Source organism: Stegodyphus dumicola, chromosome X2 (genome assembly GCF_044657685.1).
Source record: "Stegodyphus dumicola isolate Sdum_Otavi_A_Nest chromosome X2, ASM4465768v1".
In the NCBI taxonomy this organism is placed as follows: Eukaryota; Metazoa; Arthropoda; class Arachnida; order Araneae; family Eresidae; genus Stegodyphus; species Stegodyphus dumicola.
Genome location: NC_140781.1, coordinates 39297475 through 39325315, shown reverse-complemented (window position 1 = coordinate 39325315; position 27841 = coordinate 39297475). Strand labels below are relative to the sequence as shown.

The following is a 27841-nucleotide window of genomic DNA, read 5'->3' as shown; positions in this document are numbered from 1 at the left end:
CAAAACAGGCTGGAAATCCTAAAACACGCGATGAAAGAACTATGTTCTAGTTACATTCTTATGAATATTTACATACAAAATGAACACGTAAATTATCGATAAAAGTCATACATAAAACTAATTATCGCAAGTCAATATGCATCTGTTTAATACAGTGAAAATCATAAAAAGTTCTATTATGGAAATCTAATGTCCAAAACGTTCTGTCTATGATAAACAATTGAATAGGATTTTTTAATCTTTAGAGCTCAAATAATTAAGCAATCCCAAATTATTACAGTCTGGTAAGTACACTTGTTTACCTACCAAATGAATATTTGTTGGAGGGTTTTCAGCTTGCAAACACAAGAAATTTATTGATGTTTTAGGGTTTTTAAGAATTTAAAGATTATTTAGGTGTCTTAAATGCTTCTAGCGTTTAATTCTTTTCACGGAAATTTCCAAGTAATTCCTGTAGCATGAATACTTGCTAAGAGGCTCGTATGCAATAAATAACCTGCAGTAACGCATGCAAAAAAAGAATTAACTTGCAAAAATATCACATTTCCGTTGCTGTAAATAAACATGCTTATAAAATTCTTACTTTACATGATATACTACGCGAAAATAAAAGCTTAAACATAATGTCGTCGATTGCTTAATAATTCTGATTATTATTCAATCAATCACTGTTTGATTCAAAGTGTATCAAACTAAAAATTTATAATTCTTGCCCACCAACAATTTTAATCGTTTTCTTACGCACCATAGAAATATAATTCAGTTATTTTCTCAAGTCATCATCCTGCACGACTTTATATTTTGTTATTAGTATCTATATCTGTTTAGAGAAATGATTTTTAATACATGGGAAAGAACAGAAAAGACATGAAAAATAATATTTTAAAATAAAAGAAAATTTTCCTATTTTGTTTTCAAAAACTAAAACGGCTCTTATTCAGTTGATTAAGGCACTTTAAATATTTATTTGCTTTGCATATGCTATAAAGCAGATAGCCCTCAAGTGCTTTTCCATAATCCGAATAATCTTTACCTCATTATCTTTATCGATGTGACTCGATTTTGCCTATCTATATATTATATTATTTGAATTTTAAAGTTCTAAAGTTTTAAGTAGTCTCAAAATTGCTGGCCCCACCAGTGGCCGGATGGTTAAGGTGGTGGTGGTCGTGTATTTAATTATGGCAAGGCACACTAGGGCTATCTGTCTAAGGGAAGGGATGCCTTCGTGGAGGACTTTCTAAGGGAAACTGGCTCGCATACACGTTACACATGGGGAAAACCACGAAAACACCCATGCAGCCAGCCCGTTCGCGGGATTCGAACCTCGGACCGAACTACCAGTGTTCAGCGACTTTACCGCTCGGCCGCTGGTGGGCCCGCTGGATGGTTGAGACCATTGAATAATGGTAGTTCCATCCCAGACGAACCGGATGGTTATGTGCTTTTTTTCGCTATTTTCCCTATGTGTAACGTAAATATGAGCTAGTTTCCCTCAGAATGTCCTCCACGAAGGTGTACCTTCTTATTCGATAGTCCTCGTAGCTTTGCTATATTCAAACAACCTAACCTAAACTCAAAATTGCTGGGGAGGTATTAAAAAAGTTCTATAATATTTTATAATTATTTGATACTATCAGATATTAAATTAGTCTTCGGAATTAAGGCATACTTGAAACTAGAAGTAGTACATGTATCTTTTAATGTATTTCTATTTTTTAGAAATATTTTTGAAAAATAAAATAAATCCAATGAAATTAACTTTTGTTGCGCACTATGGTAAAACAACGCGCGTGCATTTAGCAAAACAAACATGATATATTATAAAAAAAATGAATAAATTTTGTGAGGAAAGGCATTTCTCATAGTTTTATTGAATGAAGAACTATGACGGGGAGTTACGGCTCGCACATTTCGGATAATATTAGTTAAGGCCCTCAACAGTTCTCTGGCTTCATCATAATGTTTTTATCTAAAGGTGATGCCAAAGGAATTTCGTTAGCAGGAAATTTTAGCATTTACTTTTAATCAAAAATTTAATTAACTCGGGAGCATAATCCTTAGTACTCTTGTAATGCATGATTAAAAGATGCTTAACTATAACATATGCTATCATAAAGTATAAGATGATGATTTAACTCTTTGAAGGGTGTGGGTTACCTACAGTAACCACCTTTTCTATTGAACGTCTTACTCACTCGTGTGAGTGGTTGTCATGACTGACCGTTTCCGAAGTTCCCTTAAGGGCCGTTCCCACTGAGGTTTATCTGAGCTAACGGAGTCAGTTCCATGTGTCGACTAGCTCCGCCATGCCTTCAGTTCAGATTTTTCAACTTGCTGTGCTATGGGAAAAAAAACTGGTTTTGAAGATGTGTCGGTTACGTCAGTTGTGTCCGTTAGCTCAGGTAAATCCCAGTAGGAACGGCCCTTTATAGCTCACTAGAGCTCACTACTCCCTTGTAGCCCATTCCAATTAAGAAACATAAGCCAGTAGTTGATGCAGCAATTGTTTTTCAAGAAAATAATCATCAGCCATAGAAGACAACATCACGACAATGTCGCTCTGCAGCACCAAGAAAAAGCCTGCAAGAACAGTGTGGGAATGCAGCACATGCAAAGTTGCACTCTGATTGAAAAAGAAAAATTCCATGAGTACCATAGAGACTGGTTTATAGGGATGTGTTCTGTGAGCGGTGGTTACTGACACTAACCACAATTTTTTTTCAAATTAGTGTTTCAGTTTAGTGTACTTTAGAAGAAAAAATATGTGTAATTGACGCAAATAATTTCATTGTAACACCTAATATAGTAAATAAAACAAGAGTTTTGCTGAAAATGTTAAATGCCTTTTCCTGCCCTTTGAAGAGTTAAACCAGCTTCTGCCCATTTTTTTTCAAAAGCATTAATTTAAACCTGTATTTTGATTATAGGTTAAAATCAAATAGATGTCTGACATCGCATATACAGTAACTATAGAAACTGCAATCACATGCTAATGTAACAACTTTTACCTTCAGAATAAAAATTCGAAATATTGCAAACTTTCTTTAATTTTTTTAAACCTGAATCAATAAAACACTAACTTAATAAATGCATATTTCGATATCAAATGAATGTATATTTGACTGAATGATCGAGTATGCATTTTTTAATAAATTAGAAAAAAAAAGCAAATGCTGTAAGAGAAACACTCGGTAAACACCTGTTATTTAAGTACCAAATGTAAGACTTTCTGAAGACTCTAAAATTACCTGATGCGATTCCCTTAGTAACGATCCAGTGGTTTAGGGATACTGTCCATACATTCTAGAGCTAAATTTGAAATCATGTTTATAGTGTAACTGTTTATAATGAGTCTCAGTGTACTTTAGTCTACGAGCCTTGGCCTGACTGTCTCTTCTATAGCAAACGCTTGATGATTCATAGTTTTAAAACAAGTCAGAAGTAAAACGACAAAAGTATTTCATTCTAAGTCCAATCTACAGGAACAAAAGATTTTGAAAATTTTAAAAAGAAATTATTAGCTACTTTTCATTTCGATCTGATTTAAAAATTATTCTGAATTGCCTAAGTTCACCACAAAGTTGATTATTTTATTTTAATATGTTTACCTTACAGATTTAAAATATATGGTGTAGACAAAAATGCTATCATATTTTATGAGATAGATAGTAGATGAAGTATGAGATAGATAATAGATAGTAGATGAACTCAAATAGATGAAGTAAAAAAATGTATTACTTGTATTTTCATTTTAAAGCAAAGCAAATTTGGTTATGAAATAAAAGCAGAAGGAGTTTATCTAATTGTTTCATAAGAAATAAAAATAACGTTAAATGTAACGTAACAGTTCGTTGGGAGTAAAAATAAAAGTTAATTAATTGAGCAAAGATATTCCAATAAAATGCAAATTTGTATGGCTATTTTTCCTGGAATTATACTCATAAGAAGATTAAAGATATCTAAAGAGAGAGTGTTTATACATATCCAGAAAAATATGTAAGCACTTTTAGTTCTATCTCTTTGTGCAAAGGAAAAAGGCAGAAATACGTGGCTTTCAATTACTTTAGCTGTCACAGTGGAACTAAAGAGAAGAATTTCCATTATGATAATCTTTTCCCCATCGGGCTGATCCTGCGCTATTACGAGGAGATTTTCTGGTGGTTTGGCGATGTCTGGAGGCGATAAAAGTTCTCAACTTGGACTCGAATCTTTGTATAGTTCGCTTCGGCTGTTTCTTGACATCCAAGATTTTTTCTTTTGATTTCTTCATCTTCGCTTCAAACTCTAAAAAGCAAAACCAAGAGACATAGCTTCAATTACCACAATTGCCTGGTACCTAACTTTGAGATTTTTTTTTTTTTTGTTATACCTGAAATTATGTTCAGGTAAGGTTCAGTTCTGTAAAGACTAGAGCTTTCATTTAAGAATAACAAGGTGTTATTCAAACGCCATTATAATATTTCAATCTTTTAAGGAAATAAATTATGAAGTTTGGCTTTCTTTCTTTTTTTAATATATTACAGAAAAGTATCAGTTCATCTTCAAAGTCCTGCACGAAGATACTTTGCTAAAGATGATATTCTCGAGTGCACTGCTGTAAATATGTGATCTGTGTGTGAAATATATATGACCTGCATGTATTTCAAAGTTTAAATTTTGCCTTCTAGCTTTATTTTAGACAGCTTCAGAGAAGCTATTAATGTATATTTACCATATTTAAATCTAATCATATTCATTTTATGTCTGAGATTTAGATACATATAATGAAACGATGTATGCTTACAAATTGTCCCTTGGAAATTTAATAAAATTAAGATCTTGTCAATATTAATAATAACCTGTATTTGAATTTTCTGTCAGACTTGATTTTAGATATCTCTAGACAGAATGTTAACGCATATTTTTAGCTTTAAATCTAATCATTATTTGTGTCACTTAAACTCCTCATATATTAAATATAGTTACCTAAATATAATGAACGACATGAATATACAACTTGTTCTTTGGGAATTTAATAAATATGTCTTGTCAGGATATGTAGAAAAGCCTTATTTGAATTTCCAAAGCCTTAATTTTGCTCTTCACATCCATTATTAATATTATTCCTGAAACCTTTAAAAAAGGACCAAGAATACAGTTACATTTTTCCATGCTTCAGTTACCTGATAACTGACACCCCTTAGAAAAGCTTATAAATTTCTTTTATTCATTACATCCTTTAAAAATCCATTATTGCTTCAGCTCTTGTCACCATTAGTTTAAACTTCACTTTGCTTCTTTCTTCAAATCATTTCATTTTACTTTTTCATCCATCCTCATACTACAATGCAACAATTTTGTACAAAGGAAAAATTTTCAAATTAAAGAAAATTAAAAGAAAATTTATTAGTGTATCAAGAATTTCCTTAAATTATTAAGTAAAATATTTGAACTCAACTTGCTACAAAAGCAAATATATTTACACTGATTAAATTTACATATATTAAAGATTATATAAACTGCGCGTATGATTTATATTGGTTTCGTTTTAATTGGAGAATATTGAAAACATTTTAAATTTAATTTGATAACGTATTTCATAAATTAACCTAAAAAGACGCTTGAGAACGTTCCAGAGAAATCCCGAAATACTTTAATGTCTTATAATGAAATTTATTCCGGTTGTTTCTTTATTAAACTTTCTGAATATGCATACTTTATTTAGTTCGTGTTTCGACTGGCGGCTTACCGAAGCTTGTGAATTATTTTCTTCCATATTTTAAACCTGTATATGTTCCGTAAACTTTCAAGCTTTTGATTTCAGATGCTACAGGTCACTGCTCCAAAATTTTACTCTTTTTACTGTTAGCATACATGGAAGTTTTAATCAGTTTTATCTCAGGTTGTAAATGTATGAAATGTATGTTCATAAATGTTATGTAATGCTTATATAAGGGTAAGCATAAACAAATGTATTAGAGCTACCATGTTAAAAAACACAAACAAAACATATGTATTCTAGTATCTAATGATAGCTACAAAATATAACAAATTTCAACGACATCAACAAAAGACCGGCTAGCGTTATCTGGGTCTGGACATCTGCATTTGAGATTCCGGAATGGAAGTCGCAGCCAGATGGTGGTTCTTGAGCTCTGCAGTTATGGTGAACGCTGAGCCTCGGCTGCTAGAATGGGAAGTTCTACGACTCCTGAGTGTTATTTATTGGCTCTAGTATGGCCTGAATAGTTCTATTACAGTATCAATAATGGAACTATGGCAGCTTGTTGGGTCATTAGGTTTGTCAATTCAGGAGAAGTGAAAAATGGGCAATGCTTGTACCGGGACTGAAACTTCAGAAGTTCCAATTACTAGCTGGACGTGCTTTCCATTTAAACTACGAAGTAAAGCGGTAAGGAGCGAAAAAACACCTTGCAAGCTCCCCTGACGGTAAAGCCTTATTTCCCCATATACTCTCCATGAGCTGGTCACTTGTAACGTCCATATGCTTGAAGTGAACAGTATGGGGAGATTAGCTGCCTGCCTCCATTTCTAAAGTGATCGTAAAGGCTTGACAGAGGCTGTAGGATACTGTCACGTCTGTCTCAGGCTGTATGATCGCTAGTTAAATATTGCTAAAAGTTGTCCTTGGGGGTTTCGGCTTCTCGGGATCGCCTCTAGATGTGTGAGACCATTAAAACTGCTTATGGGCTACTTTTGCCTAGGTTCGCACTGGTGCACTGCCCATATACTTAGTCATGTTCTACTTGGTGACTGTTATTTACATTATACCTACAGAGCACCACAAAAATTCAGCTATTGCACGTTCAGCTGCGGGGAACTAAACTAAGGATGTATTTTTTATCTGTCTTCCGTGGTGCCACTCTAATGCTGCTGAAATTTATGACTATAATGACCGCATCTTAACTATTGGTGAAACGTTTTTACTTAACACAGGCTTATATGCCTTCACTTAAAAAAGGCTTATAATTTTACAGACAAATTATCAAATGCAGTGTTAGAGCAAATTTAAATTTTAAGCAAACAGTCGTTACACTGATTGGCTTAAATTAGAAGGTTACAGCTGAAAACATCGCGGCAAAAACATCGCGGACGAAAACGTCGCAGAGAAAACAACGCAAGACGAAAACGTCGTGCTACAAAATATCGTAGGAGAAAACATCGCAAAGATAAAACATCGCAGTTCTAAAACATCGTGGTACAAAACATCGTCGTCGAAAATAAAGCGTTTCAAAAACTTCGCAGTTTGAAAGCATCGTCGTCGAAAATATCGTGGTAAAAAATAAAGTATCTACAAATCATCGCGTGACGATAACATAGCAGACATGCTTTTTTTCAGGCTTTAATAACTCTAAATAGATATTCCCATAATAATTTGTGAGCGCAAGATGTAAAGAAGGATAATTTTTACTTTCACATTTTTTTATTAACTAAATTTTTGCGGAAAATGTAAGAAGGAAACTTAAGCATAGAAAATTAAATGCAACTTATAGATTATACTTTTTATGAAAAATTACCAGTAAAAACTTTATAAAAAATTATTTATTAATGGTCTTTGTTAGTTAAGTATGCCGGTTTAAAATTCTATTAAGTGCTATAAGTTGCATTAATTTTCTATGCTTAAGTTTCCTTCTTATTTTCTCAGCAAAAATTTATTAGTTAATATAAAATATGAAAAACAAATTATCCTTCTTTCTATCTTGCGCTCACAAATTATTATGGGAATATCTATTTACAGTTATTAAAGTCTGAAAAAAGCATGTCTGCGATGTTATCGTCACGCGATGATTTGTAGATACTTTATTTTTTACCACGATATTTTCGACGACGATGTTTTTAAACGGCGAAGTTTTTGAACCGCTTTATTTTCGACGACGATGTTTTGTACCACGATGTTTTAGAACAGCGATGTTTTCTCTTTGCGATGTTTTCTCCCACGATGCTTTGTAGCACGACGTTTTCGCCTTGCGTTGTTTTCTCTGCGACGTTTTCGTCCGCCATGTTTTTGCCGCGATGTTATCGGCGGACACCAAATTAGAAACCTGTTCCTTTGTGCATATAAATATTGGATTTTAGCTCTTATGTACTTAAATTATTATCATGTTATTTTGTTAAAAATTAAACATTTATTCATTAATGCTTGTCAAATTTTTGAAGTAAAAATATTTAATACTTATCTACAGTACTATTTTTTGCAGGAAGAAAGTGAAAAGGACAAGCCTCCTCCACCAGAGCCGAAGTTTCCTCCCGTACCGAAATCCCTTATGACACCCAAACAAGTAAATTTCGTCCACATAATACATATTTCAAACTAAATTTTTGCATTAGTGGTAGAAGGAATGACTATTTTTTTTTATTTTTTATTACAAAGTCTTATTGCGTTTTCGATCTCGACCATTCGGTTGTAAAATGTTGTAGTCACATAAATTAATATAGCTGCTTCGAAAGTATGATTGAGAAATCTATCACTGTAATAACACATGTATTTCCAATCATGTATATATTTACTTTTTGAGTGCTATTTCAAAGTTACTTTTAGGTTTTTCATACAAATGACTCTAATATTGCTATAGAATAAATATATGTTTAAAACGTTTTAAAATAATATTTAATAGATAAAAGTATTTCTTAGAAGTTTAACATCGACGATTTTCCGGCAGTACTCCTAAGCTGATATCAGTAGTATTTTTCTGAATACTAAAAAGTTAATTTTAGAAAGCATATCAGAATTGCGTAGGACTTGAGAAAGAAATTATCCAAAATGCAAATGGCCTTAAACAAAAGATTGAAATCATTCAACAAAAACTATGTCTCGTCATCCTGATATAAACTCTGTTTCATTAATTTACTCTAATTGATTGTTAGATATCAGATTTTACCAAAGTAACGCAAAACAAGATTTGACTTCATTTTCTTGCTAATAAAAAGAACCATGTAGCCTCATACTGGGACAGAAAATAGTAATTCAGGGCATTTTCTGTGGGAAACAGTTGTCTTCTGAAGAATAGACCTAAAAGTGTGAGCTTGGCTTAAAGGAAGAAAGTCGGAAGTCGTACAAAATAAAGTTATTAATTCCAATTCGTAGCTTAAATAACTGTTTTAGTAAAAATCTTTACCATGTAAGTCTAATGCTAATGGAACTAATTCTAGCGCAATGTTATTTCACCTCAACTCAAATGTTAGAGTAGTTAAAAACTGAAAAATCTCCTTACAGGTGACCTTGTAGCTCGTTTCTTTATTCATATTGCTTATAGTAATACAATCTTATAATGTACTTATAATTTAATGAAATTAAAACTAAATCTTACTTCTTTTCCAAAGAAAGAAAACGCAATTTATTGAATACCTTCCTTTTAATCACTGACATCCAATATGTTTGCCTTCGTATATAAATTGAGAGTGGAATAAGGGTATATTAAGTGGGTTCCATTAATAACGGTATTAAATTCAGCTCTTCTCATGCATTTATATCTGTTTTCCAGGTATCAACAGCTTTTCTTGCACCTGGATTATTAATAGGTGGGATCATTCTCGTTTCCTTAATAATGATTTATTTATTTTGCGGTCTAAATACATGGCCATTCGTGATTATTGTCATAAAAGACTGCCCTATGTTGATCGGTTACCATAACTAATTGATTTTTAGTTTACAGTTCTTATTTTCCCGAAGTGTAAATATTTTGACCTGTAAAATCTGTGTTGAAATAGAATACAATAAAATTATTTTTAACTGTAAAATGCAAAAAGGTGAAAACAAATTTCCTATATTAATTAAAAATAAAAGTTCAAACAAATTTATAACAATATTCCTTCATTATTTAATAACTAAATAAATAAATACAGTTCCTTGATTTTTAGTAAATACGCATTTCCCTCATAGGAAAAGACAACCCTATTATTAAGAATTTTCGAACATCTGGATAGCTTGTGATTCCAGTTAGTCTGAATACTTAAGTTCTACTGCTTGTTTTTCAGTTAGCTTCCCTGCTTAATGAGCATGCGTGCAAGAAAGGAACTTTTAAAAAGTGCAAACGCTTTTCTTGTTTAAATAGCTATTAAAAGATCTGATGGGCCAAAGCATAACCTCCTGCCAATTCCATGCTTTAAATAATGAAAGGATTTAATTAATTTATCACTTTCAGTATCCTTTGCAAACAAAATCCTAGTGTCTCGTTCCGTTAAATAGAAAGATCTGCAATACGAAATTTTGGATTACATTATACTAGGTAAAAACTGTTCATGTGTAAAAACTGGTTTTCCTGTCTGAGTAATCAAATGTTTGCCTCTTTAGTTTTTATTGAAAACTGTATATTATTGGCCTGTTAAATAACAAAATGTAATTGGTTTTTAATTAAAGAAAATTAAATTTTTATAATACATTTAAAATTAATATTTTGAAATGATTAATTTTCTTCTTCCCTTTCTGTAGTACCAACAAATCTCAATTCATTTTGATCTCAACGTGTATTTCCGCGATTTTTAGGTATCGATAAACAATGTTCGTTCATTTGCAGCAATATGTTATGGTTTTTATATGCAGCAGTAAGTTTTTATTGCTGCATAGCTATTATTAGCTTCAATTAAAATACCACTTCCGACTGTCCATTAATAACTACTATGGTTTTCAAAATCACAACATCCAGCTGTGTAAGTTTACTCAAAATGTAATCAAATCTTCATATGTTTAAATACGAAAAATAATATTTTTTGGAGTTCTGAAGTAAGAGTTATAGTGCGCGAAAAATTGGTCATTCACATACACACATGCAGACGCCATTGTAAAAATATTAAAAACATATTATAGCGACTCTAATTCGGGATTATTCATTGCAAATTCACTATCGAACTTTTGAACCGAAAACATTACCTCTCTTACCTATGTATATAGGCTGACGGGACATGAAAAAATTCAAACAAGTTCAGTGTTCTTTAATAGTGTTGAAATTTGATGTGGTTTTAAAAACAAGATTTCATTTAGAAAGTAATTTGTCATAATTTCTTTTGCTGTTTTTTGTTTTGTTTTTTGTTGTTTTTCTCCTTGTATTTTATTTCTTCTTTTCCAAACATTTAAATTTGCATTTATTTGAGTGTTTAAAAGTTTCTGCACGCCACTGATAAAATAAACTTAATTCCACCAAAATGTATAAACATTTAACTAAACTAATGTGCTTCAGTTCTCATTCTTACCTCTGAAATTAAATGCAGCAATTTTAGACACATGTAGAAAGCCTACATATAATAACTTTATTAAACGAAATAAATTAAGAATATTAAAAACAGTTAATTTTATTTATTCCTTTTAAATTTTGTGAAACTTTTATTTCTTATAGCCCAAAATTATAGTGCATTTTTTATAGGACAAAAGAGTGCATTTCTCCTCAAGGCTCAGTTATGGTGTTTTTGATGTTAGATCATTGTAAACTAGTAAAATAAAAACAAATAAAGAATACCTGTATAATAATCTGTAAATAAAAGAAGAATTGGGGGCACGGAGTGCTTTTCTAAAACAGGCAATATATCTCTGTTTTTCCTATCTTTGCTTTTATAAATATTGCTTTTCATTATAAGCATAGTTACCTTATTTACTCTAGCATCCCTCCTACTTTTTAGGAGCTTTTTATGTACTAACGAAATATTACGTTGTTCTCCATAATTTCAGAAACAGACCTCCTATACGAAGATGATAATTTCCTGGATTTTGCCGCCCAAACGGTATAGGGTTAGGGAAGCCTGATTGCGATACCTAAGGGCCCGGGCTCGAATCCTAGAGAAGGCGTGGATGTAACAATTATCTGTTTCTTCATAGGAGGTAACAGTAGCCTCATATTATATGCCTCCACAATGAAATGGCCAACACTTCTGGCCTTAGGAGTGTCTAATGCCGTTATAGGCAAGTGCCAGCTGTTGGAAAAAAAGTTGCTGGATTTTCCAGATGTTCCTCTATCATATACAGGGTGTTTCAGCAAATCGGTTATAAACCTTCAGAGGAGATAAAGCATAACTAGACGATGAAAAATCACATAAAAATGCATGGTCGGAAACATTTTCTTTGCGTGGTAGTGACGACACAAAACACAAAAAAGACGGGCGCGAACAGTGTGACGAAACATGTTTTATTACGTCTAATACAGCAGAAACCAACAAATAAGAACAAAAACAGACAACGATCGTCATTTAAAAGAAGGTGTTCGAAATTAGGACCTCGTACCCTGATGCAGGCCTCTCATCTCCGGCGCATGGAAGATCTGCATCACGCATGGAAGATCGTATGGAAGATGCATGACGCACGGCTCCTTCATCAAGTTCCAGGTCCAAGTTTTCGTACACCTTCGATGACGATCGTTTGTTTTTGTTCTCATTTCTTGGTTTACGCTACACAAAGCATAATAAACATTATTCTCACCCTGTTCGTGTCCTTCGTTTCTTGTGCGTTGTGTCGTCACTACCACGCCTAGAAAGCGTTGACCATGCATTGCAATGTGTTTTTCCATCTCCCAGATGTACTCTAACTCTCCTAAAAGTTTCTAATCGATTTGCTGAAACACCCTATGATTAATATATATATATATATATATATATATATATATATACATACAGGGTGTTCCCGTAAATGTTGCGACAAACTTCTGAAGGAGGTAGGGCACATCATAAGGATTAAGAATTTCATAGGAACCCATGCTCATACACGCCACTGTACGCCGCCAGGGGGTGCTGTACAGGAGAGTGCTAAGCCACTGCACGCATTTATCGAGAACGCTTCTCCGACAGACAATCAGCCACATCATAGTTTGTTTACACGTCTGCATTAAAATAACAGCAATTTTGTATGTTACACGAATTTATTGTTTTATCTATAGCTTTAACTATTATCCGTGGCAAGTTCTTTAATTTATTAATTCTGAAAAAAGGAGCACTGCTTAAAAATACAACAAATTTCAGCTAAAGAAATCAAAAGTTTCATGATCAACAGCTTTCATTTCGTTAATAGCAGATACAGAATATTTAACTGGTCAATATTTCAAATTACCATTAACTTATATATAGTATATAGTTTAGAAATGTAATATTTGAAGATGGCGATATATGGTATTTAACAAGAAAACAAAGGTTGATAATTCAAAATATGTCTACTCTAAATTAATTTATTTCAGTTGTCTAAGATTAATTTTGGATTTGTTCTTCTGATTTTAATTCTGCATTGTATTTTAATATTTTAAGGCTATTTCATTCACGAAGATGTATATGAACACATAGTATAGTCCAATACGTTTTAGAAACAAAAATATTTCCTTATTTTAATCAATAATTACCAAATAATCAACCGACGATACAAAACTATATACAATATAAACGAAATAAATGTAAACTCATCTGATTACAGACGTCCCAACCTGAATGTTTTTAGAAAGCAATCCAGCCTCTCTATAACGAACTTCAGTTTGATTCGCTGTTACCAGTGAATCGCTATATTCGATTCAAAAAGAAAATGGATTATTTCACAAAAACATAAAAGCTGACTTATGAGTAAAAACATCCATTAGCATTCTCACATCTACTATCCATTACTATTCTTACATCTACTACTAGAAATACGAATGATAAGTTTAATTAAAAGAAGAAAGCTGTGTTTTTTTTATATAACTTTATGTGCTGTCAGTAAATTTGTTTTTCGTTCTGTTTTAATTTCACCATATGTTTTACTAATTTTATGTGATAAATTACCTAGTACAAAAAAAACGGTTCAAACCTTTTTCTCGAATACCTATCTCCCTGCAAAGTTTACAATTATGAATAATTATTTCCGTGGAGCTATGCGAACTGCTAACCTTTGATTGTGTGTCCTGGTTTTCCAAGAATTGACTGTTACGCCTGCTTTACATAATCTACGTTTAGAACACAAGAAAATATGGAGGTGAAGATAAAAAATGAATAATGTATGAGCGATTTTTAAAGATTAATCAATTAAAACTTGCCAAAATTTGGTGAAAAAACTATTTCAGTCAAAGATATCCATAAGGTTCTTTATATCCGATTTTTATACCTTTAGAGGTTCGCTATAACCGTATAAAATAATACGAAACATATAGGAAATTGGATGGACCAAAAGATTCGCTCATTTTATCCGTGGATCTCTATAAACCAGGTTCGCTGCAGCGGGGTTTGGCTGCATTTCTTTCTTCTTATAACGCCGAATCTAAGAATAGGCTCACCTGTTAGTGACAATAACTCTCTATTTCTTCACCACATAAAGCTCTATTTCTCAAGCCAGTAAATTCTTACTAACTTGACAAAATCTTATGACACGCAAGTTAAACGATACACATTCGAAAGAAATGTACAATAATATAGAGATAGAGAAAGTGTATTAATCTCTTTTCTTTTTTATCGCTTTAGAACATACATATGATATCTTATACTGTTAGACTTAGAAAATGATCAAATATAGAGTTTATGTGTGGAGGAAATGTAGATAAACTATTGGGAAGCTACATGCAAATAATTGAAACGCATGGTCAGAAGCTTTTTAAATATTCATTTTTCAGCATTTTTTCTCCTTTACCCGCACTGATGTTGTCTCCGTAAATATCACTGATGATTCACTGCCGTTACATGGATGAAAAAATCAATATTATATTGGAATGTTTTTCATGTTTCAGTAAATTTATTTTCAAAACGCCAAGATACATTGTGCGCTTTTTCTTGCAGGATGGCCAGAGATCACCATCCTTTTTTGAAGTTCTGACACCTAAAAAGGTAAAATGATTTCAATTCTTAATAGTCTGTGAAAATCCAAATAGTAAATTCATCAAAGAAATTATAAACCTTATGCTTTTTTTTAAATATCTTAGGCTTTATGGACACCTGTGTCTATAACTTTGTTGAGTACCATGCTAAATCTATATACTATAGACAGTATTTCTCTTTCTGAGAATTGCTGCTATACACAGCTCTGCTCCTTCTAGTTCTAGTGGGTACTAGAACTCTGTTGCTTGGTAAGGTAGATCACAAAAAGAAAACAACTAAAATTTTTTTATACATTGGTGCTTTCACAGTTGGTGGCTTTCGCACTTACATACTAAGGAAAGCAGTTCCAGTTCTATTTGCAGTCTACTCAATTACTATGATTAAGTGCGAGGTTTGAGTTTGCATTTCACAATTCAACGTGCAATTGCTACTTTTTTGCACACATCTGTTCTTGTGATGAACTTTTTGAATTTGATTAATTAGAAGGTTCTCATTAGGTTTCTATTGTTAAAAGTCTCATTGCTAGCTGTATTGCTCGATTGTTTGTAGTTATACGTAGTTTGCTCTTACAGTAAATATTGTGAAATTTCTGAAAACACGACATTGTTTCTGTTTCAGTTTTTATTCAGGTAGTACATTTGTTATGCTATTTGAGACTGCGTTGCGTATCTCTGCCTATTATTGACAGGAAGTTCATCATGTTTGTAATTTCCTTACTGAGATAGTTGTTTCTACCAGAACATTTTATAAAACGATTTATTTCGCTTTTTGAGTTCGGAATTTTTAGATGATTTTTAGCTGTGAGGGATCACTTAAATAAGTAGTATTCGAGATTGTCTCTCTCTCCACATACTGATCTGATGTAGCTTAGTTCCTTTCATAAAAATAAGTGGGGAAAGGAACAATGCCACGATTATGAGCACGTTTCCGGCTGGAACAGGAACGTTTCTGTGTGGTAAGATCTTGATTATGTAAATTGATTTGAACTGGATGCAGTGTCTATTTTGGAGAACAGGTGATAGGTCTTCTCCCTTGTTCGGTGTTGTCCCACCAGTTCTGCCATTCAGCTTTAGATTAATTGATTACGAGTTTCTTGAGGTGCGAGCAAGGTCCTAGCACTGATAAATGTTATGCAATATGAGCTCTTGCTGCTTCTTTCGCTAGAGTGTCAGCCTCATCGATACCTTTTGCAGCATGTACCAGCTGCATTTACTTTCAGCTAGGTAACAAAGAAGTGCTAATTTTGTGATTTTTAAGTTCTTTTTGTAATCTTTTGGATTAATTTTGACCATTGGTGCGGGTTTGCGACGACGTGAATCGATGAAAGACTATCTGTGAAGATATATGTTGCTTTTAGGGAGTTTTGTGATGCTACATTTTGTTGCTTCCAGAAAGCTACTGATTCTGCCTGGAATACATTCTTTCGTTTTTCTGACTGGTGGTTCAGTTTTCAACTAAGTGCCTAGGTAGATTTTGATTGCACTGCATTTACTTTCTTCTAGGCCAGAACCAGTTACTATACAGTAGTATACAGAGGGGAGAATTTCTTTTCGTTTGCTTCTCTCTTCATGCTTAGTGTGATGTTATTTTCCTGTGTTATAGGTGCTATATGCTCTTATAGGTGGGCGGGAGATTCTTATTTCTCTGCTATAGATTCTAAGGAGATGTACTTACTATATTTTGATAGATGGAATGATATCATCTTGTGGAATTCTTTTGCTTGTTTATGGAATGTGGTGGGCTGTTAGCAGTTTGAAAGAGGGCTGCGTATGGTGTGCTGTAGCTTCCTGGGAAGTTGAGAAGGAAGGGCCGCTGGATTGCATGAAGCTATTTTTGCTTTTTTTGTCACAGGTTCTGCCCATGTTCTGCCCATTCGCTGCCCATTCGGCGTCCTTGGCATCCCTAAACAAACGTACATGTTGTTCCAGAATGGTATCCCGATAAATTTGGCCCGTTATGGTCCCGATCTGAACATGAAGGTCTCTTCTGGAGACCAGTATAATTCCACCTCTAACAGGCAATCCTTCACCACCGTAACGGTGTCGTTCAATGATGTTGTCTTGGTGGTAGCTGGTATATGGAGTTCTCCAAATGCAAGAAAGTCCGACGTGAATCAGACTTTAAGCTAAACCTGGACTTCTCTGAAAACATCACACAGGCCCACTGTGATGATGTCCACATTGCATGTTCTTTACTCCAGGCTAACCACTGGCCACAGTGAGTTACCGTGAGCTTAGCACATCTGATAGACCTGCGAGCATGTAGGCCAATCTGTCCCAAACATCTATACACAGTTTGCCTTGAAACATTCGTACCCGTGGCTGAATATAGCTAATGAGACAGGTCTGGTGCTTTGCTCCGTCTTCTTCTTTTGACAGTTACTGTCAAATAATGGTCGTCATATGGCGTTGTAACTCGGGGGGGGGCGACCTGCACTGTAACGGCTACTGTTATTTCTATTATTTTGAAATCGTTTTCAAAGTCTAGCGATGACACTGGGCTATTCGAAGTTCTTCGGGTACTTCCATCTGAGTAAGGCCACATTCCAGGCGGCCTATAATTCTGTCACGTAACAAAATCATCCACATGTGTCCTCTGTGTCATAACTATTTGGTTGTGGCAATGAGCAGCTTACAGAACGCTTAGGAACAATTTACTTCTTTGTTCCCATTCCTTATATATACGTCTCTTACAATCTCGTCATTGTTACTTACTATCAGCGTCGTCTGATGGCTTCCTTTAATTTGTATATTATTCTTGATGATGTGTCGATAATTCTACAGGTAAAATGCTTACTTTAGAGTTCAACTTCCATGTGATTCTGAATTATCTTTAATTTATGGACATGAGTGTACCTTGTATAACAATGTTCATTAGAGTTATAAATAATAATATAATTATTTACTGCGGTTAAACTATCAAATAAAAGATTTAATAATAATTAATAAAAATTTCAAGTTTCCTAACACAACACATGCAGTTGTGTTAGGAAACATATCGCTACAAATTCGCTACAAATTATATTCATAGGTCCATTACTGCATTACTTTATAGGCCCATAAATTACATTATTATATTCATAGGTCCAGGAAATAAAGCTTTTTTTTTATTTTTTCCTTTGAAACATCCCTTGATCCGAAATAATAATGCTCGAATAATACGACGCTTATTGAGAATAGGGAGTTCTCATTGATGTATCCCTTTGTGCTATATAATGACTTTTTATACTGGAAAGAAATGATGTTAACTATATTTTATGCTTATTTTCATATGTGTACTGAAAATCTTTTTCCTTAGTATAATAACTTCTTTTTAAGAAAGAGGAACTGTACGTCGAAGTGCTATACACTATAAAGCACAAGCTAGGGGCAAACAGCAGTAACTATGCTGCATACACTGAAGATATGTATGAATATGCGAGGGAAAGCTTTCAGATGAGTGACGAAGACCATGCTAAATTTATGGCTGTAGCTCAAGAAGAGAAGGTAATTTTGAATCCTTTTGTTTTCCATAAAAATATTAATAAAACTAAATTCACTGTTGTTTAAAATGAAAATTCATTCATCATGAAGTTTTAATTAAACTTCTCTGTGGATTTTGCCGTAATCATAGTAAAAACTTTAACTTCAGAGACAGAATCTAATTTTTTAATTTATTTAATTTTTATGTGTTCCACCATTTCATCGGACATATGAACAGTGACATAATTTTTTAGCGTAGAGGATTAGTTTCTAATAATTTAATCAGCTGTATGTTTGATATGCATTTTTTTTAAATGTAATAATTTAGTTATAAAGTTGTGGGGTTTTACTTAATTTTATTAGCAGTTAATTTTATTTTGGAATCAACCTTTCCTGTATCTCTTGTTTTTAATTCACGCTTTCCAGAATGAGATTTCAGTTTCGCGCCTTATGGAAAATAGGGTATAAAGCTGCTATTTAAGCTGTGTTACTTCAGACAAAGCATATTCTGCCTTTCGGCCATATTGTTTCTCTGCTACTTAAGCTTGATATTTTATGGCCAAGAGTATTAATTGCCTGTTAAGTCTACGTCGGTGGTAGGGCTAAGAGCCAACTACGCGTTAAAATATCCCTATGCAGCTTTGCCTGATTATTCAATTTAGGTATAGTTTTAATATTTACGTTTCTATTTTACGTTGCCGCCAAAAGTATTGGCAATGCCCTTGTACTAGGAGAGCCAACTGTACATAATGTTCTTGAGTTGAATAAAGTGGACTTTCTACCCTTCCTATGTGTTCTTAATTATACAGCGGAACTTAGCGAGTCGTCGCTTCACAGTTCAAGTAAAGATCTAGCGAACAAAGTAACTTACTTTAATTTACCTAGAATCTTACAAAATGTGACAATAGTAATTGCTTTCCCTTAAAAATGTATCATTTCTAGGAATTACGTTCGCGTATCTTCTTTTATAAAAGTAATACCATTACGAAATATAATACTGAAAATCTGTACAGTCAACAGATAAAATATATTTCATATTTTTGCAATGAATTAGAATTTCTGATGGCTTGTTTTAAAACAAATTTAGGCTTCTATGGGACTACTGCAATACTTTTTAGATTCTATACAGATATCGCAATCACTCATACTCGCAAAACTGTTCACTCCTGAATTATTTTCATGTACTCTTTAACCAAAGAAACAAATTACACAGCACACTGAAGACCCCGTTTGATCTGGATAAAATTCCGCTTGCTAATATTTCGGGATTAAACCGGCAGATTATTAAAAGCTCTAAGCAGTTGCTGAAGAGTAAATCTCAAGCACAAGAGCATTTGTAGCAGAGGACGGAGATTATGTGAAACCAAGGTAGGTTTGAGGAATTTTGGGGGTCCCCGCAAGTGTGAACAAGTGCGACCTCTAAAAGAATCGCTTGAAAAATTATACTTTTTATGGCTTGGTCAGACTATTACATAATTTATTACCGTTAATAATTTTTATTTCTAAAACAAAAGTTAGAGGAACTTAATAGAATACTTTTTATTTATTCACAATTTAAAACACAGTAGAACCCCCCAAACCTAACAGAATCTGAAGTGTTTAACATGTTTTCAATAAATTAAGACAATTAACATATAGAATTTTTTAAACATATAAAAACGAGTTTAGCCTAATATATTAACATTTTACAGACTGTTCTTTAAGTCCTTTTCGGACTTATACGTTTTAAAATTACCTTTTATAGCCTCTCATAAAATGCTTCTTATGTTCTCACAGTTTTATTACATAAAATTACAAAACTTCTTTTCTTTACTTTTCGGCTTCTTTTGCATTTAGATCATTTTTGTCTACATTGCTCACTTAAATTTTCACATTTCTTGCTTTTAGAGCAGCAAACTATTTTAGTAACTTATTAGTATTTAATGAACGTGCACTTTGCCTTTCTCCATTATCATAGAAAAAGACTCCTAATTGTTCTTCTCTCAAGATCATAAAAAACTTTTAACTTCAACTCTGAAAACGTGCGTTCCCTTGAAACAGCAGAAATGAGCATGTACAAACATATTTTTGGTTCCCATCCGGGAAAATGTCTTTCAATTTCATTTCGTATATGTACTGAAATGCTGTCAGATAGCTATTGGCAGTCTGCGATTACATGAAGAATCTAGCTTCTAATTCAGCAATGAGATGAGATGCACTTAATATCTTCTGAGTTTTGTTTTGTATAAATTAGAGCGGGCCTCGGCAACCTGTGATCCAGGGATCATCAAATAACCCATTACATAATTTCGCAACCTATGTTGCATTTCATAATTTCAGGTGATCTACTTGAGTTCCGAAAATAAATTTTAATATATAAAAATAAGTTATAAAATACCCGAAGAATAGTTTTGCATAACCCAATCCACAATCCGTAAGTAAAAAATAAATTGGCTTCACGCTTTGTCCGCTTTCAGCTCAACTTAAAAGTGCGAACAAATATCTTCACGCATGAAGTTTATTTTAAGTAAAAACAGAAGCAGCTCAACTGCCGAAAATTCAGATGCTTGTATTCATTTTAAGACGACTACCTAGAAGCTAGACTTGACTATGGTGACGTCAGAATTTCAGCATCAGGAGAGCTATTGATATCGAAGAGGAAAATAAAGTTCATTCAGTTATGTCTGTTGTTATAATAATTATAATTATGCTTTTAACTTTTATGTTTAAAGTATATTTTAATTACTATCTCGATACAGTTATCTTATTATTCACCAAGAAAAACTGTTCTAAAACGAAAACATCACTGACACGAAAACGGCTGCCGATACCTGAGTTAGAGTATCTGCACGCTACTTACAACCGTTAACATAGAAAAAATTTACTTGTAATAGATTTTTCTAAAATGGACTCATCCTTCTGTTCTAAAGAAACCTATCATTTCACTCTTTTACATACATCCGAAATCAATAAAGAGAACAACACCTCCTAAAAATATATTCAGTTCTTTTGCTTCTTTTTGACTTTTTTAATATTTATTTTCCCGTAACCTTTCAATAATAACTAACGTTGCATTAGATACTGTAATCTCTCGTTTCAGCAACAAGTGCATATGACTAGTCAAAATTTCCTAACGTTTCACAAATGCAGAAAATAAGCAGAGTAAGCAATTTACTGTGTCATTTAAATAACTAAATCTATGCTGTGAGGAGAGAGTTGCCTTGTTACCATGGTGGTAGGAGAACAGGTTGCCATAACCTTAAGCCCGGGCTCGAATCTCAGAAAAAGCATACTTTTAAGTGCGTAGTGTCTTTGTGGCATAGCGGTTGTTAAAGTTCTTCCGAAGTCGTCTCATGAGGACTGTGGCTGAAAAAGAAGCTTGGAAGACCCATAGATCTGTTCCTTTGGGTATTCTCTATTAAAATTAATCTGAAGCATCCCCTTTCTCAAGGGTGTTAAATAGGCTGCACATGTGGTACACTCTGAGCAACATAACAAATAACCACGAGTTCGTGCCTTTCCCGATCAATGCCTAACTATCCATTGTAAAAGACCGGCCGTTATAAAAGAAAGGCTGTGAGCAGAACGAGGTATATAAAGACTTTTGAGTTTGCTTGAAATATACGAGCCTATGATCCATTTTTTCTCCTTTCATATTACTTCCATCATCATGTGGTTGACACGATAGTTTGCATGAGGTATACTAAGATCAAATAAAAACCGTCAGCAATAAGTCATTGCGATATTTACTAATGGTATCTTTTTTTCGATTAAAACAAAATATGTATATTCATTGGTAACTGGTCTAGAACACCAGGTGCCAGAGTTGTATGTGATTTTAAATCACATACAACTCTGGCAATAACAACACCCCCTAAAGTTGAACTCTGAGCTGTATGTGATTTTAAATCACATACAGCTCTTTTCTCTGATTTACACCTGATTTTCAGCCTAGAACTATAGAATAGTATTTGTTTCTTATTATACTATTTTACATACTAGAGATAATTTCATGAGACATCACTGCACGTATTTCATTTTGAATGTCCTTGCTAGGGTACGTAACCAATTTACTATGTTTCGCTACTCATTAAACATGTATCTTCATTACACATAGTGTCTTAATCGGCCATAAACTCAAATTGTCCAAGAAGGTTATCATTATTTGCCTTTCACAGCTCGTCTTGAATTACCTTTTAAACGAAGATTTTTTTTCGTCTAGAAACATAATGATAGAGAGCAAAATTTAAATCTTCGCCTAATAGTCAAAGACTACACAATTTAATTACGTTTAAGTTGGCTCAGAACTTCTCACCGGCGTAATGATTTAAAAGATGACAGTTATAAAGCAAATCCGAAGAATTACAATCTTATCAGATTTGGCAAAACTAATGCAGCCTGGCCTTGAGAGGCAAAAACACGCTCTTTCTTACAATCCGAAAAATACCCTTTAACTCATTTACATTTCTCGTGAGGAAACGGAAAGGAGATGGTATAGTAAAAGCTGTAAATATAATTAGCTGGTTAATGCAAAATAAGGGTAACTTTACGACTTTTAGAGATAATTCTTTAAATTTGTTCAAATTATCTGCTTTCATGATTAGAGAAAAGCTTAAAGAGTCCTTTCTAATACCTCCACCTTTGTCTCATAAGAAAACCGCTACTAAAACTGAACGATTTGTAACAATATAAATAAACAGCGACCATTTTCCTTAAGTATGTGAATCAACATTGCTTCTTCTTCCTATATGAAAGCCGACGAAAACAGTGACAGAACTAAAGCAAATTTTATTTCTTTGGATATGGGAAATGAAGCTCTTATTATAAATAACTGTTACATAAGACATTACTTAATTTAACTTATTCTTAAATTATTGTTTCCATCTTCTGTCAAGTTCCCATTAACTCCACTATGCATTTAAAAGAATTAACGTTTTCTTTTTTTCGTCTACTTCCTGGAGTTAGAAACTAAGCGAACTATAGTTTTAGTCATATAATATAAAGTTGCTTCTATTTCAACTCTTTTCTCTGTGTTTACATTCTTTCTTAAATGGTTTTCTTCAATGGCTTGTGTTATATAAAATTAGGCAAAACAACAGCCTTGTTCTTGGCGTGGATTTTAGTCAAGACTACCGATTTTGAAGGCACCCAGGTACAGATCCCTTTTTATCAGGAGCAAAGAAATCTGCAGCTACAGGCTCTACAACATTATCTTCCTTGTTCTTTACAATTGATATATTATTTTTTCCAGAATCAGTTAGGTTGTGTTTATATCAGTTTCACTATTGTTATTCACTTTATTCCCTTATGATCACATTATTTACTGTATATCACACTGTCATCTTGTAGTATTTAAAAAAATAGTTTATTTAATATGCAATTCTGGCGTGAATTTTCTTCAACAAATGCCTTTTACCCTTTCTTCTATGAATATACCACAAATAATTCCATTCACTTAGGATATACGCTTTGACTGATACACCTTACGCAATTTACATTGAACAGAGATCATAAGGTAAAATATAAATAACAGACTAAATTTAAATAACAGATTGAATTAAAGACTATTGTGCTTTACCTTTTAATTTTCTTCCTAAGCAGACAGAAACTACAAAGCTTACATATTTTTTCTTTAACTCGCAAAACCAAATGTTATTCTTTTTCTCCTTTTTGATAAAAGCTCCAAAACTATCCACTTCAGTTATACATTAATAATTATTATGTCTTATGTTTATATAAGAAATTTTAAATAACTGATTGAATTAAAAATTGCCAATTTTACTATTATGTTTTACCTTTATATGATAATTAGTCATGAAAAATGTCATCGAAATAACTTTAAATTAACTAGGTATAAAGTTTAATTTAAATTTGTTCAATTATAATAATAAACCAGAATATAGTTCGTTCAAATTAATCTCAAAGATAAGTAGTAAATATTCTAGTAATAATAAAAAAATACTTTATGCTCAGTTTTTCTAAATTACTCTAAGTCAAACTATTCAAACTATCGGTCGCGACAAAATTTGGGATCGCAAAAATTTATAGTGGATATAAAGCAAGACAAATAATATAGTGAATAAAATATAAATATGGGGGATAAAAAGCAAGGTGGATAAAAGTCCTAAAATTATGACTTGATGGTGTATAACTAAAGTTGGTGCTCTGATTAGGGTTAAGAAATTATTTTTTGGCGTTGTTTGCATTTTTATTGGGTCGCACTGTCATAAAATTTTAACACCGCTGCTCTGAGAAATTATAGCTTTAAATACATAACACAGATTTTTTGTGTGTGTGTGTGTGTGTGTGTGTGTGTAAAACAAAAAAATAATATTTAACAAAACTTAAAGCGTAAATTTTGTTTCATAACTCCAAAACTATCCTTACTAATTAAATTGATCTACTGAAGTTTGAAAATTTGGATCCCAGTCGAACTACTAGTATTCGGCGGTTTTACCGCTAAACTGCTGATGAATTTATAATTATTTAACTACTTTTTTCCATAACAGTAATTTTGCTGATACAGTAAAAACTGAAAATACTACTCTTTGACTTACGTGGTAATTTAACTTGACGGTGAAATCAGAGATATTACTGGTCTCCATAAATCATATTTAATAATCTATATCGGATTATAAAGCGATCTTTTTAAAAACATAGCATTATAATGAATACCTATGTTTATTTATGCCATAAGAAATGCTGCCATTTTCAGAGATAATCATCTGTGGGACGAGATCATGAGGAGATTGTCAAGAGTATTTTACTTCTTGTGAGAAAATGTATTTTAAACGCCTTCTAAACCAAAAGAGAAGGATAACAATATTCCGATTTTATTTTAAATAGTTATTTCCCTTTGCAAGCGAACAAATAATTACGAATATTACCTTTAACTGATTTGTATACACAGAGAGAGTGAATAAACTGCCGATTAACTGAACAAAATGAAACAACAATTTCTAACATAATTTGAATTGACTAATAGCTGAGTGTTAAGACCGCTGAACATTGTATCGAAAAAAGGTTTGAGTCCTGTGTAATGAACTGGATACGCTAGTTTTTCTTAGTTTACCATATATCTAAAACTGCTGAACACTGGCATTTCAATTTGGGTACAGATACTGATGAAAGGACTGGCTGCTTGGAAGGTTTCGGTATTTTGTCATATGTGACATGAATACGAGTCAATTTTCCTTGAAATCTTCCACAAAAGCATCCCTTTCCGTAGGCAGAGAGCCCTCGCGTGCTGTACCGTAATTTAAATCAGATTTTCTTAAACGTTTTTGATGTAGGGACTCCATAATATGTACGAAAGTTTTGTGGGACCCCTATAAGCATTGAGCAAATCCGACATATTCGTGAGTGAAATTTTCAGTTTCTTCACTTGTACTATAATATACTATTGCAGTTTTAAGTCATTAACTTTAATTTTTAAAGTAAACGTAAGGTATAATTTTAACGTAATGTATGAAGAAATCACACATTACAAATGGATGGTGTGTGGGGTGGTAACTTGAAGAACAAAGCAAAATTTCATAATTTAGTTGTTTGATCTTTGTTCATGTTATCAGAGAGGATAGCCTGAAGGCTTAGAATTCCATCGTTAACGCTACAGCGGCATCTGATGGATTTTTGGAGATCTTCTATCTCGTTTGTAGCAATAAAAGCGAAATATCGCTCACAATCCATTTTGTTTAAAAGCAACTGCAGAACGGCAAATTCATGGTAGAATCCTAAACATTGTGCCAAAGTAAAACCATCTGTAGTTTACGCGATCTTAGCTTCGTAACAAGTCAGGAACTGAACCCGAAGTATAGCAATGTGCAAATCTGTTTCGAGATTTTGTCTCACTGCCATCGATCTATCGCCAAAATAGAATTTCAGTGCATACAGATTTTCAAAAATTTAAGGTAGGATAGACCTGTTGGTCGCCCAGACGGTGTAAGGGTTAGGGTCGCCAGACTGCGATACCAAAGGTCCCACACTCGATCCCGGAGAAGACATGGAGGTAAAATTGTCTGTCCCTTCATAGGAGGTAACGGTGTCTGCCTATTAGGTGCCTTTACAATAAAATAGCCACCACTTTTGGCCTTAGTAGTGGCCAATGCTGTTGTAGGCAAATGCCCGCCATTGGGGGGGGGAGAAATCCTATTTCAGAGGGAATTCAGACTGATTTTATTAGCATTTTTACATGATAGGCCTCTCTCCAGCTTGCGCTTTTTCTTCTATAGATTTAAATTATAACTCAAAATATTATCATTAATAACAGACGACTATACCATACCTGACGTTTTCCACTTCAGTACCTGTTTTAAACGATGAAATGGTTCCGGAGTTCCGGGATTTTAATTACTACTTTTTTAGTATATTACCCTTCCCAGTTTTCATAACACTTGGACGATCCCTTCTTCTTCCTTATTTTCTCTCATGATTGCCATCCGTACAGCCTTAACAAATCAGTGATAATTAAATACAGTTTGAACTAACAGTAAAATAATTGAGTATGAAAATATTTCGTTCTTTCACTTCAATCATGAAAAATTTGTTTTACACAGAATGGAAAAATGGACAGAAAACAGAAATCAAATTTTGTATGACATCCTTCTTGAAACTAAATTGAATTAATTACCTCTAACGTGTTTTAGTAGAGTTGCCAAGAACTAAAAATCAGTAATTCCGGAATTGGTTAGAAGACGAGCAGACTTTTATTCTGCCGAAGAATTAAGTGAGTCTACATCTAAGGAAGATTAATAAATCAAATGTATTTATTTAAAACCATAAACGTGTATAATTTAATTTCCTAAAAATGGTTTTTTCAATTTATCATGCCCAAGCACAGTTCGTAAAAAGAAAACACATCATTTTTTATACAGAAGGTATTCTAAAGTCTTAAAAACAACAACGCATTTCTAATAGCTGAATCCTTTAATATAATAAGTAAGTTGTAGTCCGCATAGCACGCTCTTAAACCTTAACATTTTAATCGACATTTTTAAATTTTCTTAATGGACTTCATAGCCATATGACTTAACGTTATCCTATTAAGGCATTTCCTTGTAATGGAAATTTTATTTTCCTTTATATATCTATGCATAAGACAAGTGTGCACATATAACAGATAATAAATGCAGCAATAAACAATATTCTGAATAAATTTAAAATTCTTTCGAATAAAATTAAATTGCATAAAAGAGTAATATACATTTATCTCTCATGTTTATTCAGAATTATTATAGAAGCACTGCAAAATTATTTCCAGTGTTTACACAAGCTATTAATAATAAAATGTATCTGAACCCCCTCATTTCATTTCATAGAAATGACGAAATGAGATAAATCCGCCTACAGTTTCTGTTATAGGGATATTTTAGTAAAATGTCTAAATAAATAATCAATGAAATTAACCATATTTTCATTCCTGCATATTTGAATGTAAAGAGAATTTTGCAATATTTTCTCTACTAATGAAAAAATGGTGAAACATTCACTATTTGTGTTTCACTGTAATTTAATTTATTGATAAAATTCGTCAAATAACAAAAAAATTTAATTTAGATGTAATAGAAATCATTGAACTTTACTAAATCTTTACTAAATTTATTTACTAAATTTTTTTTAAACAACTGTTTGCATATTGTTGCGTCCGTACTTGT

At 32.9% G+C, this 27841-nt stretch overlaps 1 protein-coding gene across 3 annotated transcripts in view; it reads left to right on the top strand.

The window, feature by feature from the left end:
- The window catches only part of LOC118186652 (BAI1-associated protein 3-like), a 600433-nt gene that overhangs the window by 288459 nt on the left and 284133 nt on the right, over positions 1-27841 (top strand). For all 3 annotated transcript variants that reach the window (XM_085808773.1, XM_085808772.1, XM_085808771.1), the window contains 3 exons: positions 8202-8282; positions 14710-14757; positions 18066-18233. In XM_085808773.1, coding sequence (XP_085664899.1) covers positions 8268-8282; positions 14710-14757; positions 18066-18233 — 231 coding nt within the window. In that variant the 5' untranslated portion in view covers positions 8202-8267. The remainder of the gene's footprint in view (positions 1-8201; positions 8283-14709; positions 14758-18065; positions 18234-27841) is intronic.